Genomic DNA, 15,374 nt, shown 5'->3' with positions numbered 1-15,374 from the left:
CCGTATCCGATCCATCCGTCATCCGCGGATGAAACGGGTGGATCGGATGCTTAGCGGATGATAATTATAATCCTACTCTAACTATAAAATCTAATATGTTATTATAAAAAAACACTTTTAGCCAATTTTAAACTTAAAAAGTAAACCATTAATTAAATTTTTATTCCAAATTATAGCAATAATAATAATAAAATAATAATCATGAACTTACTTTTTTTTTTGAACGGAATCATGAACTTATTTCTGTACTACATAATTGGGAATTGAGGGAGGTTTTATATTTTGTAAAATAAAATTAAAGAATTTTTAGAAATATTTATTTTTTTAGAAATATACAGTACATACATAGTGTAGTATATATGAAAATTGGAAAAAAAAAATTTATATAAATACGGATGGGCTGCGGATCGGGTGATAAACGGATGACGGATCGGGTGACGGATGAAACGGAGCCCCACCCGAATCCGACCCGATCCGTCACCCGCTTCATCCGTCACCCGCCCTTCATCCATTTAATGCGGATTTTCGTCCATTTATTTATATCGGGTGGATCGGGTTTGCGGATATCCATTTAGAATTGCCATCCCTAATAAAGGATATGGGACATGGGTCATGACACCACACTCAAAAGCCCACACTACTAATGATTTCATTCCATGAAGTCATGAACTCAAGTATCCGAACCATCCCTAAAAAAGCTTCTCGACCCGACCCGAATCAATACAGAAAAAACTCCTTTCTCTTTGATTATTACTCCAGTAAGCCCTGAGCTTAAACCCTTCTTCAGTTGTTCTTCTTCACCTTGCGCAACTTCTTTCTCTCTCCTCCCAAACCCAAAAAAATGGGGAAGAACAAAAAGTTGAAGGAACGCAAGCAAACTGAGCACTGCCCTGCTACTGTCTTCATCTCCAATTTACCCTTTTCTTTCTCCAATTCTCAGCTTGAAGAATCCTTCAGTGATGTGGGTCCCATTCGCCGCTGTTTCATGGTCACCAAGAAAGGTTTTTTCTGAATCCATTATTGTTAATTTTCTGTAATATGCTATATTTTTTTAAATTTGTGATTTGGGTTTATCTTAATTATTGTTAATTTTTGGAAATAGAGGGTTAATTTGATTGTTTTTATGCAATTTTGTTGGAAATGTAAGTAATTGTTCACTTTGGTAATATGGGTGTATTTTACAGGTTCAACTGAACACCGAGGATTTGGTTATGTTCAATTGTAAGTTGAATAACTTGAATTAAATTAGTGGGGTTTTTCAATTTTATTTGATACTTGTATTGAATTTTTAGTTATTGATGATTGATGAAGAAAGACCCAAAGTTTTAGCATTTTGTTCAGCATCAGAACAATATGCTGAATGTATCTCCAGTTGTGATATGAACTAATGCACTTGCTCTTTTTACTCACTAATGTGGTTATACTTGATCGCAGTGCTACTGCTGAGGATGCGGACCGTTCTATTGATATGAAAAATGGTTCGTCTCTTGGTGGCCGGAGAATTGTGGTGAAACATGCTTCTCATCGTGCTTCGTTGGAGCAACGTCGAGCTAAAACTAATCCAGGTTGGTTGACTCGTTGACATATTCATTTATAATAAATGGACATTTACAAAGGAGGATAAAAATGTGACTTAATTAGGTTAGAATAAGTATCGACTGATTATGTAGCTTCTAGTTTGTTTCCCTCTGAGTCATGCTGAATCTTCTTGCTTATGTGCTTGAGCAGCAGCTGAATCGAATGATGCTAATAAGACAATAGATGAGAATGATAGTGCTCCACATGATGCTGAAAAGCTTGAAAAGCCGCCAAGTGAACCTGGAATTGGTACGATATCTTGATACATACATATATAGATTGCGCTTCTTTATGTCTGCTCTAATCTTATTTGTGTAAGATCACCTATTTGTCACTGTGACATACTTGAACATGTGATGACAGCTGATGGGAAAGATAAAGCTCCTCATGCTGTCGCAAAGATTGAAAAGCCTCCAAGTAAACACGAAATAGGTAGGAATGGATATTTCAATACATTTATATTGGCAATGCTTCTTTATGCCTGCTTTCATCTTATTTGTGTGAGATCACTTGTTTGTCATTATGACATACTCTAATTTGTAGTGACAACAGATGAGAAAGACAATCCCCCTCATGTTGCTGCAAAGAAGGAAAAGCCTCCAAGTAAACATGGTAGGATATTTTGATACATCTATTGATAATGTTCCTTCATCTCTGCTTCATCCTACTTTGTATTTGAGTAAATCACTTGTTTGTCATTGTGACATACGTGAATTTATATAATGGAAACAGATAAGAAGGATAGTGCTCCTCATGTTGCTGAAAAGCCTGTTAAGCCTCCAAGTAAACCTGATATCGGTAGGATATTCAATATGCTCCATTATGTTCACTTCAATCCTATGTGTGTAAGGTTACCCAGTTGTCAAAGTTGACATACCTGTATTTATTTTAGGTAAATCACTTAAGCCACCAAAGAAAGCAAAGGGAGAATCTGCTGGTCCAATTGAAGTTGGCAAATCTTCAGATAAACAAAGGTATTAAATTGCAAATTTTATTTTCTAATTTTGGAAATTTAGCTTAGAGAATTATTCATTATATGCTAATTATATACATTTGAGAATGTAGCAGTTGGACAATTTGTACAGCATAGCTGTGTTTATGCAAATTGTGTACTTTCCATAGGGCATATGTCCTTATCTGATTATATAATTTTAACTTGTATTTTACTAATATGAAACTGAAATTTTTCATGAAAAAATGCTTATTTGAAATGTATGTAGGGTTGCAAGAACTGTCATATTTGGCGGCCTTTTAAATACTGATATGGCAGAGGAGGTCCTGCGTCGTGCTAGGCAGATTGATGGAGTGTGTTCAGTCACATATCCACTTCCAAAAGAAGAGCTTCAGCACCATGGTAACTGAAATTTGCATTCTCTCCCCGCCATTTTGATTTATGGAGCTTAAGCTATCTAGATTGAAAGCCATGGGCTAGATAAGTTGCAGCAAAAATGACTTGCATTGTTTTAGTTTGTCTAAGCACATCCAAGATTTTTTTTGAAGGGTTAGGATTGGTAGATGATAAATACTGTAGAACCCACCCCAATTGGTTTGTTAGCTGTTTTTTTCTTAACATTTAAAGTGCTTATAAAGAAAAGGCAGTTTCTGTAGTCTGTATGTTGAACTATTCAATAGGGCTTTATTGTTGTAAGACTTGTAACACTTGTGAAATTGAATTACTTTTGTGCCTTCAAAATCAGAAATTAACAGTGTGGTGTTGTTTTAGGGCTTGCTCAAGATGGATGCAAGATGGAAGCTGCGGCAGTGCTGTATGCAAGTATTAGATCTGCACGTGCTTCTGTTGCAGCCTTGCACCAAAAAGAAATCAAAGGAGGTTCAGTGTGGGCACGCCAACTTGGTGGAGAGGTAAACCCATATTGCTAGATTTGCTACCCAATTATGAATCATGCCTTTTTCTGTTATTTCAAATGTGATGCATGGTTTCCTCAATATCAAGTCGCATGTTAAGGTAGAGTGATTAAGTGCTGGAACCTGTATGTGGCATATGGCTGAGTACCTGAAAAGCTGCGGACTGTGAACTTTAAAAAGATTTGTGAATTGTATATTCTTGATTTTTTTTGGCATGTTAAGTCTTAAGTCCAAACAGTCCTGGAGCCACTGTGTTCTCTTATCTAGTGTTTTTACTTATATTGTATGGAGTAATGCTGTAATGTACTAAGTGATTTGAAAAAATGTGGCTATTGTGACTTCATACATCAAGTCCAACTGATGACTATCATACAAGTATACGACAGATGACTGATTATTACATAGAGATATACAATTGCCAACAAAATCAAGGTATAAGTAGGCAGATTGCAGATTAGGTGACTTGCTGGAGTGGGAGACCTGGATTAGGAAGGTTTACTTTGCACTGTAAATTTTCCTTGTGTGATTAAACATGATATCATGATGTCTTCACTATTCTTTTGGGCCCTGTTTTGTGTCATTTAATTTACTTGACTATAACTGAATAAGCATGATATTCTAATTGTTTTGCATGTCTTATTCAGGGTTCCAAAGCTCAGAAGTGGAAAGTCATAGTCCGTAACCTTCCTTTTAAGGTTAATTCTTTTGTACTGTGGTTTTCTTATTCATCATAAGCAATTTCCAAATTTACTGTCATTTATAAAGCAACGCATTTTAAACTTGTTTATTGCATTGAAGCAGGCAACAGTCAAGGAGATAAATGAACATTTTTCTGCTGCAGGATTTGTTTGGGATGTATTTATTCCTCGGAATCCAGAGACAAGGTATTGCTTTTTTTGTACAACAGACTGGATTACCTGGAAATTCTATCCTCTTCTTTATATCTGTATAAATGACTGAATTTCCTTTTCAGGTTGGCCAAGGGGTTTGCATTTGTAAAATTTACTAGCAGGCATGATGCTGAAAATGTATGTTCTTTTGATCTGGTTTCAATTTCCTTTAGCTTGGTAATTGTGAGGGTCTTTTGTGTGAATTTACTAATAAAATTTACTCTCTCTCTCTCTCTCTCCCTTTTCACCACATAGGCTATCCTGAAGTTCAATGGCAAAAAGTTTAATAATAGAACTATTGCTGTTGACTGGGCTGTACCAAAGAAACTCTATACAACTGGTGTAACTTCTATGGTTGATTCAGATGATGGTAATTCCTCTTCCTCTCTCTATTCAAATGCCTGGGTTTAACAAGTTTTTAGCCACTTATCTAAGATGTTGCATTATATGTTAATTTGCTCTTATATATTACTTTATTTCTTCTTATTTCTATACTCTCTCCTGATTTGAGAGAGAGGCATATAAGAAACTTGAGTGGTGAGAAAGGTGGCTTTAGTAAGGTGACTTAAGTATAAGCTAAATAAGTCCTGGTAATATTAGTAGCCTTGGGAGATTCTCTTAGCTGCAGATTTTTTTTATTGTTAGTGTGTTGTGTTTTCCTTACCTATCTTTTCTCTATTTTTCCCCCCTTTTTAGGTGTTGGGGCTTGGAGGTGGAAACTCTGGGGAGAAGGCAGTAGTTGACCGACAGGAATACAGTAATGCTATACTTATCTAGATGACATTATAGAGTAGTTTGGAATCATAGATTAAGGAACTTAACCTCCTTTGCCTGGCTGCTTATATGGTGGTAATTTAGTCCTTTTAAGGCCTATTTGATGAGAGAGGGGTGGAGAGCTATAGTTTGTATTTCTCAACAAATTTTGTTATTGGAGCTGTTTAATTGGGGTGGGGGTGGATATGGGTGGACCCAAGAGTTTTTAATGCTCGTTTGGTCATTTTTTGCTCAAATGAGCAAAACATACTCTTGTTGACTTGTGGTACAGGTGTACCCAGGCAGTCATGTACATGATACTTATAAATTTCTGTTGAGCAGTTATATAGGATCTAAATTTTCTCTTACATGACTTGTAACATTTGATAGGAGAATCCGCTGATGAAGATGCTGACAGTGACACTGATTATGCATTGGAGAATGATGATTTGGCTCTTGCGACAAAGGCTGAAGGCTCAGATGGAGCTCACTCTGACTCAGATGAAGAAAAGGAAGCCACAATTACTTTTGAAGAGGAAGCAGAATTAGCACGAAAGGTCCTTCAAAATGTTATTACATCCTCCGTGACAGAATCTTCTTTGAACAATGGTTCAAATGACGGAGTTCCTGCTAAGGCAGTCAACTTGGGCAAAAGTGTAGAACCTGAACACACAATCCAGACTAAGGATGAAAAGGCGAGAGTCAAACCCACTAAATCTGTTAATGAGGAAGATGATCTTTCAAGAACAGTTTTCATAAACAATCTTCCTTTTGATCTTGATCCTGAAGAATTAAAACAACGATTCGCAACTTTTGGAAAAATCCAATCATTCTTTCCTGTTGTTCATCCTGTTACCAAGTATGGACATATATCTTCTTGCATCTTTCTTCCCAAGAGGTAATATATATATGATGCATATAATCATTCTTATATGTGCAGGCGACCAAGAGGAACTGGATTCCTTAAATTTAAAACGATTGATGCAGCTGATGCAGCAATATCTGCAGCAAGTGCTGCACCTGGTCTGGGAATCTTTCTGAAAGGAAGGCAGTTGAAGGTATTTAAGGCACTGGACAAGAAATCAGCTGATGACAAAGCATTGGAGGATTCCAAAAAAGAGATTGAAGACCACCGAAACCTTTACCTGGCAAAGGTTTGTCTGTCTTTCCTTCCATTCCTTCTTGGCTAGTGTTTTTGAAGGCATATTTTAGAGTTCCATCTGCTATTGTGTTTTTTGGCTAAAAATATTGTACAGACTGTTTAAGCTTATTGAACAGAATTGTTTTGTGGTTTGTACAGGAGGGTCTGATAGTTGAGGGCACTCCTGCCGCAGAAGGGATTTCGGCGGAAGATTTGGAAAAACGCCAAACGTAAGTCCTTGCAATTTTATTTATTTATTTTTTTTTTTTGACAAAGGGTCCTTGCAATATTTAAGAGTAAGATTCATATAGGTTTAGAAGTTCAATTTATTTTGAATAATGGGACTCACATCCTAGTTAGTAGTTACCATTTAGGCAGTTATGATTAATGTGCTATATAGGGCCTCCTGTCCTATTATGTAATGGGATAAGAAAACACAATACCTTTACTACCAGCAAAGAAGTCTTGAGCTTTCAGTCACTGAAGCTACCAGCAAGGAAGCCTTTTATTGCAACCCTGCAAAAATTTTCTGTAGCATAGTTGACCTATGAATTGACAATATGCTTGGAAGTTAGATTTGATTGCACAAAGGAATTCTTTAAATTTCAACTTTTGCTTGATTATAGAGATGGCAGTCATTTATTCAAAGGATAATCGAGGCAGATTTGTTGGCTGCTATTTTGCCAGCATTTGCTGCATGTCATTATTATCCTTCAATTGTATATTGATGGTGGTTGGATCCTGTGCAGGTTGCATCAGAAAAAAATGACTAAACTTAAATCGCCAAATTTCCATGTTTCCAAAACAAGATTAGTAATATACAATTTGCCGAAGTCAATGACCCCAAAACAACTGAAAAAACTCTGCATTGATGCCGTTGTTTCCAAAGCTTCAAAGCAGACCCCTGTGATACGGCAGGTTTGTGTGTTTCTCATTGTTATGGGCATATCTTTGTTTGTGCTGTTGCTTTAGACTAAAGTTGTTTGCACTCTGAATCTGCTGTGCAGATAAAGTTTCTTAGTGATGTTAAGAATGGGAAGGTGAAAAATCATTCTCGTGGAGTTGCTTTTGTGGAGTTTGCAGAGCATCAACATGCTATTGTGACATTAAGAGTGCTTAACAACAATCCTGGTAATTACTTGAGCAGTATATAATTTGTCAGAGATTTTTCTTTTCCTGAGATTGCAGTTGCTTTTTCTTTCTTATGTGGTTGAGGAAATGCCTCATTCATATAATTTGAGTGATGTGGTTTAAGAAACACCTCATTTAACATTCAAAGAAATGCCTTTCATGATTTGAATAAATGCCTTAGAAATGCTTCATTCATATTTGGTATTTTTTTACATAAACAGAGGTATTTGGCCCTTCGCATCGTCCTATTGTGGAGTTTGCTGTTGATAATGTTCAGACATTACGGAAGAGGGGCTTAAAAATTAATGACCAGCTGCAGAAAGCTGGTGATGATCGAAATGATGACACCTTAACTTCATCAACCAAATCAAATAAAGAGAATTCCAGAAAAAGGAAATCACCAGATGATAAAAAATCAAGAGAAGATCGGGTGACTGGCAGAAAACACGTGAAAGGAAATAGAGAAACTGACGAGGCTGCTACTGAAGAGAATCAAAGAAAGAAGCATCAGCCAGTCCGAGCAAGTGAAGATAGATACAACCAAGAAAAGAAGCAAAATCATGGTAAATCATTTCAACACATAAATGGAACTGTGGATGCTCTTCAATCAAAACCCTCCATTCAAAATGATAAGCAGTCCAGAAAGAGAAAGGTAATTAATCCTACAGGAGAGGGTCCTGTGGGGAAAATTATGAAGAAGAGAAATAGGAACAATAAAAAAGACCGTTTAGGCCAAGATGGCGTGGATAAGCTGGATGTGCTGATTGAACAATATAGATCCAAGTTTTCACAGAAGAGTTCTGATAAACCAGATGGTGAAAAACAAGGTTCCAGGCAGCAGATTAAAAGATGGTTTCAGACATAGGTTTTGTTTTTTGCTACTGCTTCTCTTCCAGAAGTAGCTACGTTTTGACTGTTGTACATCACCAAAATTTTGTACCAAAGATCTTTAGGGAGAAATTATGCGATACACTAATACAAATTAGAAAGATTTTTGCTATTTCTGCTATGTAGTCATTCATCATCAACAGGAAGTTTTGTTACTGCTCAAGATACTACTGGTACAATGTGGCTACTATTCTACTAAGGATTGTGTTTAAAAGAGGCCAACGTTGGAATGTATGCAGATCAAATCACAGGTACAATTACTGACAAATCAATTTTACAAGTGTAGCATAAATATATTGGATGATGAAAAAGAACATGCTCATATTTAATTATTGGTTTGTAATGTTTTGAAAATGGTGGTTACACTTGCCTTTTTTTTTTTTTTTTTTTGTTTGACGAAAAGCTAGAGAGGTATATTAATTAGTACACTTGCCTACTTTTATATCCCTTATTTTTTTTAACAAATGTTTTTTTTTTTTTTTTTTTTTTGAGGGATAACAAATGCTTTCTTAATGTCTTCATTTTTTATTTTTTTTAATCATTTCCTTAATTTTGATAACAGTGAATCTTAACAATCAATTGAAATAGAAATTTAAAAAATAGGGTTAAAATGAACAAATGACATGGGGTATTTTTATAAGGTGCTAGGTTCGTCAATCAGTGTAAAAGTGTGAGCGTTATTCGGTATTAGCTTAAGCCCCGTGCCATACACGGTAAGTCTGATTTTTTTTTTTTAATAAAAAATTAAAATAATTATATCTAACAAATAAAAGTGATGCTTTAGAGTTATAATTTTTTTAATATCAATAATATAAATAAATTTTATTAAAACTACTTATTCTGGAAAAATCTAATATTACTTCGTTTATCAAATAATTAAAAAGGAGTTGGAATAACATTTTAGGTAAATGTTTATGGAAGAATAATAAACACCAAATAAAACCGAATATATTTGTCGTAAGATAATATAAAACATTTGGAATGATATTATTATAATTGTATCACATATTCACCTAAAAAAAAAAATTTTTAAAAAAAAAACAAGGAAAGGAGGGTTTGGATGGAAAAAACAACACCGGGATGTGACATGTGTCACTCCTAGTATATGTTTTAGTATTTAGTTATTGATGATGATTATCTTAATCAATAAAAATTATTTTCTTGTTTTTAAGGGACCTTATTAATGCGTCAAATTTACAATCTTTTTTTTCTTTTAAATAAAAATAAAATGGGAAGAAAAAGTAGATGAAATGACAAAGTTACCTCCAATTCATTAGATAAATGACCATAATATCCAGTGATTTACAATTTTTTGCAAATCAAACTTGTAACAAGATTATTTTCTCATTCTTGTTTAAATTTTGAACTCTTTCAAAAGTAATTTTGGGACTACAAAAAATCAAATCACCCATCTTTCAAATGAGAAACAATAAAACAAGCCCTAAACCCACTAAGTTATCTTTGAATTTTATTCATCCATTCTACACACTTGTGACATATCCATATATAAAACGATATGACATATGAGTATGACTTTGGTGGATAGTGAGTGAATATAAATTTTCAAAGTCATACCCGCCACAAGTAATCTATATATAATAAATAGTTAATTAATTGTAATCGTACTATATATATCATACCTGTCTCATATCCAACCACCTCACCCTCGCTCCCACCTTTTTTAACATTATTTTTCCCAATATTTCTATATCCGATAATCGCGTAAACGAGCCATGTCATGTAGCCCTAATTAAGAATAGAATTCCAAATAGTTTACGTTCTTGAGTAATTTGTGGACCATTTAGTGTCCATGTCGACAAACAAAAAAATGAGAAAACTTCCCGGGGTTTTATCTCATCTCCAAACTAACATGCAGACCGTTTTATCCACTCCATTTTTCTCTCTCCTCTGCTCGTTTCTTGCTAAACCCTCTTTTGTTTTCCTAATCAATTTCCTAAATTTTCAATCAATTTCTAAATTCTTCATTTGTCGGCATTTTAGGGTTTTCACGCATTTGCTGAAGAATGTGATATATTCTTTCTTCTCTCCCCAAATTCTGCACTTTTTCAGCTTGAATACCTCAAATTGAGTTCAAAAAAGTATTTTATTTGTTGGGGAATCTTTGGCTGACAATGTTGGGTTGTGGTTATGAGCTCTTCTGTAGTGTTAATTGACAATTTCATGGTTTTTAACCCTACTTTATGCAGTTCAATTCACAGGAAAAGTAGCAATTTTTTGCCCAATTTTAGGGTTAGGGGAGAATTTGGAGGGAGGAATCAGCGGGTTTTAGGGTTAGTGGTTCCGAATGCGAAGAAGAAAAAGGGGCTTAATTCGAGGAAGAAGAGCTGGTGGCAGAGGTTTTTCTTTGAGGAAGATGGGAATTGGCTTGGTTTAAGAGAGGAGGATTTGGAGGAGTTTGAGGAGGAGAGTAAAATTGAAGTTGAGGGTTCTGATAAGGTAGAGGGGGATTCAGAGAAGGAGAAATTCGAGGCGTGGAAGAACCGGGCCGAGGCGCTTATTGAGTTGAGAGAGGCTCAGGAGGGAATTAGGAATGAGGAGAATAGGAATTGGGAGGATTGGCTTGTATTTGATGAGGGAAATGGTGCTGTTAGAAGAGATTGGGATTATATTGATGATGATGATGTTAATGAATTGAAGGAAGATGATATTGATGGTGACCCTGATGAGACAATGCCTGAGAGGGGGTTAGTGAAGACTCTTGAGAATTTTATTCTTGGGAAAGAAGATGATGATTTGTTGTATGAAGACCGTGTTTTTCAATTCGCTTCGAGGAATTCGGTAGTCTTTCTTTTGTTGCCTGCCTTTGTGTGTTTCTGGTTTCTGTTGTTTTGTTGTACTTGTGTGATTGTGTATGTTGTTAGGATAATCTAACTTCTTCTGTATGAATGTATGTAACAATTGCTAGATAAGTGCATGAATTTTGTCTTATAAACTCTGTGTTCCTGTCTTGCAGGCTAAATTTTTGGCTATTTTGATAATTGTACCATGGGCAATGGATTTTCTTGTGCATGACTACGTTCTTATGCCTTTCTTAGACAGGTAAATGTTCGTCTACTATGTTATTAGCTTGGCGTATTGTGATTACACCTCAAATCATTGCTTTTCGTGTGTTGTTCATCGTTTAAAAAAATCGGCACAGCTGCATTACCTTGTCAAACTTGAAATGGTTAGAGTGTGCCTTATTGATGGATGAAGTTGTAAACTTGGGATGTTTTGAGCAATTTGGAGAGAAGAATACTTATTTACGAATATATAATTTGTAGCTCATTAATGCATTAGGCTATCCTCAGCAAGGTATCTCTAGTGCTAACTGGAAGAAGAGCTTGCATCTGCCTTTTTTTTTTTTTTTTCTTCACATATTCGTGAATGCCCTAGTTTGAAATAAATTTTCTAATACATGCACACTAAACATTACAACTAAAAGATATGTATCGTTCAATGATATCGAATGATAATTTAAAAGCACATAAGTGGTTAAAGCTCCTTAGCTTCAGAGGCAAGAAATGCCTCGACTCCATGCTTCAGATTGTCGCTGGACCAGTTATTGCAAATTATCCATAATATCTAATTTAGCCAAAACTGTTGCCACACAAATGCCTTAACCTTCATAGGAACCTTAGCCTAGCCTACTTAACTGTGATCACCAAAATATAAGAGGTGCAATTTATAAAAGAATGACTCGTTCTACATTATTCCCGATCATCATTAATATGGAAATATTCATTGTTTCACTATGGTATGTATTGCCATGCACAGATATGTCAAGACTGTACCACTTGCTGCAGAGTTGCTTGATGTGCGTAGATCTCAAAAGCTTGAAATGGTCAAGGAATTAAATTCCGAGAAAGCAAGGCTTCGATTTGAAGTGGAGATTGGTAAAGCACCTCCACTTTCTGAGGAGGAGACATGGTGGGAATTGCGGCATAAAGCGTAAGATCTATTGAATTGCATTTTATAAAGTCTATTTCAGGGAACTTTTTAGCGTGGCATTTTCTGGCTATAAGTTTGAAATTCAAACATGACCCTCTTATTGCTTTTAGATTCGAGCTTTCCGTGGCCTGAGGCTGCCTGACCCATTTGTAATGTCACTTGCCAGTCTAATCGGGGTTAGCCTTATAAATACATGTATTCCCTTTATTCACTTGAGAGATATACCATTAAAGATAACCTCAAGTGCTGTTCTTTTCAAGATGGAAGAACCTTTTTGCCCCTACAATGGGAGTTCATGGCGTCATGGCACGATAACTATGTGTATAAACTATACTTCATAACTTGAAATTTCGGGTTTTATCTGTTACGTGTACTAAATTGTTAATAGAGTATACTTGTCATCAGAGTGTAAATTTGGACATAAAGGAATAAATAAAGATTTTTTTTTTTTGCTGTGATTGCTCCATATGATTTCATACAGTCCTTACAATTCTCTAGTTAGGAAGTTAACCTAGTTTGCTGATATGAGAAAAGGCTCTCTCTATAAGACTATATTTCTTGGGTGGAAAGCATAATTTCTTTAATTTAGCAATTGTAATAGCAATCCTTTCTGCTAGCCCTTAAATACACAAAACTGTTCTCTATCTTGTGTTAAAATTTGTTCGAATTGGTTATCCTGACAGGCTAGAGTTGCGAGATGAATGGAGGTTGAATAATCGGAATGCGTTTGCCAACATATGGTCCGACATGGTCTTTGGAGTGTCAGTGTTTTTCTTGTTATATTTCAACCAGAGCAAAGTAAGATGTCTTTGCTCTTCTTCTACATTTAAATCTGTGTATGAATCCAGCTCAGTCATGGTCAATGAGTGTCTCATACAGAATAATTGGTCTCATACAAAATACTTGGAAGCCTGACATAAAAATTTGGGTGGTCCTGTGTAGTTGTGCATCACCTTAAATAGTGCCTGCTCTACTTTATTATCCATTTCTGAGTGATGTTATTATTTTGTAATGACATTAAGGATTTGACTAAAATGTACTTCTGTAAGCGTCAATGAGTACATGATTTGGTATCTGATGAAATCTTGTCCCAAAATCTTTGTTTTTATCTCTTTCCAACCCCATCTTTGGGATTAAGGCTTCGATTATTGATGAAGAAATCTTTTTTTTTTTTTTTTTTGCTGGACAGCTACACTTTTTCAAAGAGAGACTGCTCACCTTAGAAGATTATCTTGAGTTCAGTTACAAATTGTAGTAAAAAGAGGAATACTGATATTTTTGTTCCTCTCTACTATTCTCTCTTTGCCCCATCCAACTAGCTTGTTTGTGGAACACGGAAACTTCCTTATTAGTGCTCTGATTAGACGTGGCTTAATATGCATTTAGAGTAAGTTCAATTGAGTATTGGTTCTTTGGCTTCAGACACAAAAGAAAAAGTAAATTCTTCATTTATAATTTATAGAAGTTGATTGAAAGTTGAATTCTTGGTGACAGACATCTTTTAATTTGTTGCCTTCATCATTCACAGCCTTGTGTTGTGGTTGGAAGGTGGTTAAAGAAAAAGGTTTCTTATCAAAATAAAGTGTGAACTCTGATATTCACATGTAAATATTGGGATACAAAAATTTAATTCCTGAAGCTTATCACTTCTACGTTGAACATTGAATATTGCAGGTGGCTTTACTGAAATTCACAGGATACAAAATCATCAACAACATTTCAGACGCTGGAAAAGCATTTCTCATTATTCTAATCACTGATATATTTCTTGGGTAATCTTAATAAGCTGACTCAATTTCTAATAATAAAATGTATGGAATTAAGGAAATTCTTGTAAAGATAATTAATATTAATGTATGCTGCATTTGTTATATAGGTATCATTCTGAATCTGGTTGGCAAACCGTGTGTGAAGTCTTTGTTGAGCATTATGGACTGGAGGTTGATCAGTCTACAATCACAATATTTATATGCCTGGTACCAGTGATCATGGATGCTTGTGTGAAGCTTTGGGTATGCATACAATTTCTTATCATAGATCACACTGTCGTAATTTTTTTTGTGGTAATGCTTTCAGAACGAGAAAAAAATAATCCCTCTCTTGTTAGGTTCATGATCCATCAATTTACAGAAAGTTGTTACTGGTCTTGTAAAGTTCTAACAATTAAATTATATTCATGGCTCAATCACCTGGATGCCTCATTTGCCTTGAGAAATCTGAAAGTTACCAGGCACTTGGTCAAACATGTTGTCCCTATTTCCAGATTAGTCATGAGAACTTTTTGCTTCTAATTTCTAGTCACTGTAATAATGGCATGCACCTTTTTTCTTGGTCTTGTGCTTTTGAGTGAATCTAGTCACTGTCAATGGTCATATAATGTGGAGAATTTTTATTTCAACCCAGTATTATCAAGGATAGATTCTCGTATTGTTTTTTCTTTGGGAAAGCTAGTTGCTTATATGACTATTTCATTGCCTTATATAGCTCGTGTGAAGCATGGTGTTTTTTTCCCTCGTTCCTTAGATGGTGAATCTAATTAATCAATTGTTAATTTGCAGCTGTTCAAGTTCCTGCCAAGATTATCCCCAAAAGTGTTTAATATCTTCCACGAAATGAAGCGTCACTGAAGAGATTTTTCTTCAAAACATACAGAATAATGTGCTATGAGCATTATCCCCTTCATATTCTTTTTCTCTTCTACGGAGGCATTTGTCAGAGGAGATCACATTCCGGAGATGAATTTTGAGTGTTGAGTTATGTATAGTATGATTCTTCAAGTGTTCAAATCATAAATTTTACTACACTCCATATTGTTGTAAAGTTCACAATTTGCTTTTCATTTTGTCAAGAAAACATCAATCTCAAAATTTTGGAAGAGCACGAGCAATATGTTAATAAATGAAATTAGCTGGGAAATTATTTTGCATTGTTTGGTTCATTATCTTTTCACCTTGTGCCCCATGCAGATGATCTCAAACCCTTCAACCTCTGTATAAATACTATGGAGTAAATATTTGCACAATGCTCTAACCAGCTACGATTCCTTTGGAGGTTGAAGCTAATATATCATATACTCCTACTATCTACAGCAAGTAGAAACAGAACTAATATGGCAACTATATAATTGTTAATACTACCTCCGTTATATATTATTTGCAACGATTGGACATAAAGTA

The 15,374-nt window shown here is 35.2% G+C and overlaps 2 protein-coding genes across 3 annotated transcripts; both read left to right on the top strand.

Annotated features, from left to right (window-relative positions):
- The first annotated feature begins 795 nt into the window (after window positions 1-795).
- Window positions 796-8,446, top strand: LOC145581777 (uncharacterized). 2 transcript variants are annotated; one of them, XM_081638805.1, is made up of 20 exons: window positions 796-1,001; window positions 1,185-1,221; window positions 1,435-1,565; window positions 1,729-1,827; window positions 1,942-2,010; window positions 2,131-2,190; window positions 2,311-2,376; window positions 2,471-2,552; window positions 2,799-2,932; window positions 3,302-3,441; window positions 4,089-4,139; window positions 4,246-4,328; window positions 4,418-4,472; window positions 4,590-4,704; window positions 5,478-5,946; window positions 6,028-6,241; window positions 6,388-6,458; window positions 6,978-7,146; window positions 7,236-7,359; window positions 7,581-8,446. In XM_081638805.1, exons 1-20 carry the CDS (start codon window positions 842-844, stop codon window positions 8,222-8,224), a joined length of 2,973 nt encoding a protein of 990 aa, XP_081494931.1. In that variant the 5' UTR covers window positions 796-841; the 3' UTR covers window positions 8,225-8,446. The 2 variants fall into 2 exon arrangements, with proteins under 2 accessions (XP_081494931.1, XP_081494930.1); XM_081638804.1 differs by having other exon boundaries at window positions 2,122-2,190.
- A 1,651-nt stretch (window positions 8,447-10,097) lies between these two features.
- Window positions 10,098-15,124, top strand: LOC145582859 (protein DAY-LENGTH-DEPENDENT DELAYED-GREENING 1, chloroplastic-like). The gene is made up of 7 exons (XM_081639886.1): window positions 10,098-11,046; window positions 11,222-11,307; window positions 12,025-12,198; window positions 12,882-12,996; window positions 13,873-13,970; window positions 14,075-14,210; window positions 14,757-15,124. Exons 1-7 carry the CDS (start codon window positions 10,396-10,398, stop codon window positions 14,823-14,825), a joined length of 1,329 nt encoding a protein of 442 aa, XP_081496012.1. The 5' UTR covers window positions 10,098-10,395; the 3' UTR covers window positions 14,826-15,124.
- The last annotated feature ends 250 nt before the right edge of the window (window positions 15,125-15,374 follow it).

Source organism: Chenopodium album, chromosome 15, assembly GCF_948465745.1.
Source record: "Chenopodium album chromosome 15, dcCheAlbu1.1, whole genome shotgun sequence".
Taxonomy (NCBI): domain Eukaryota; kingdom Viridiplantae; phylum Streptophyta; class Magnoliopsida; order Caryophyllales; family Amaranthaceae; genus Chenopodium; species Chenopodium album.
This window is presented reverse-complemented; position numbering and strand designations above follow the sequence as displayed.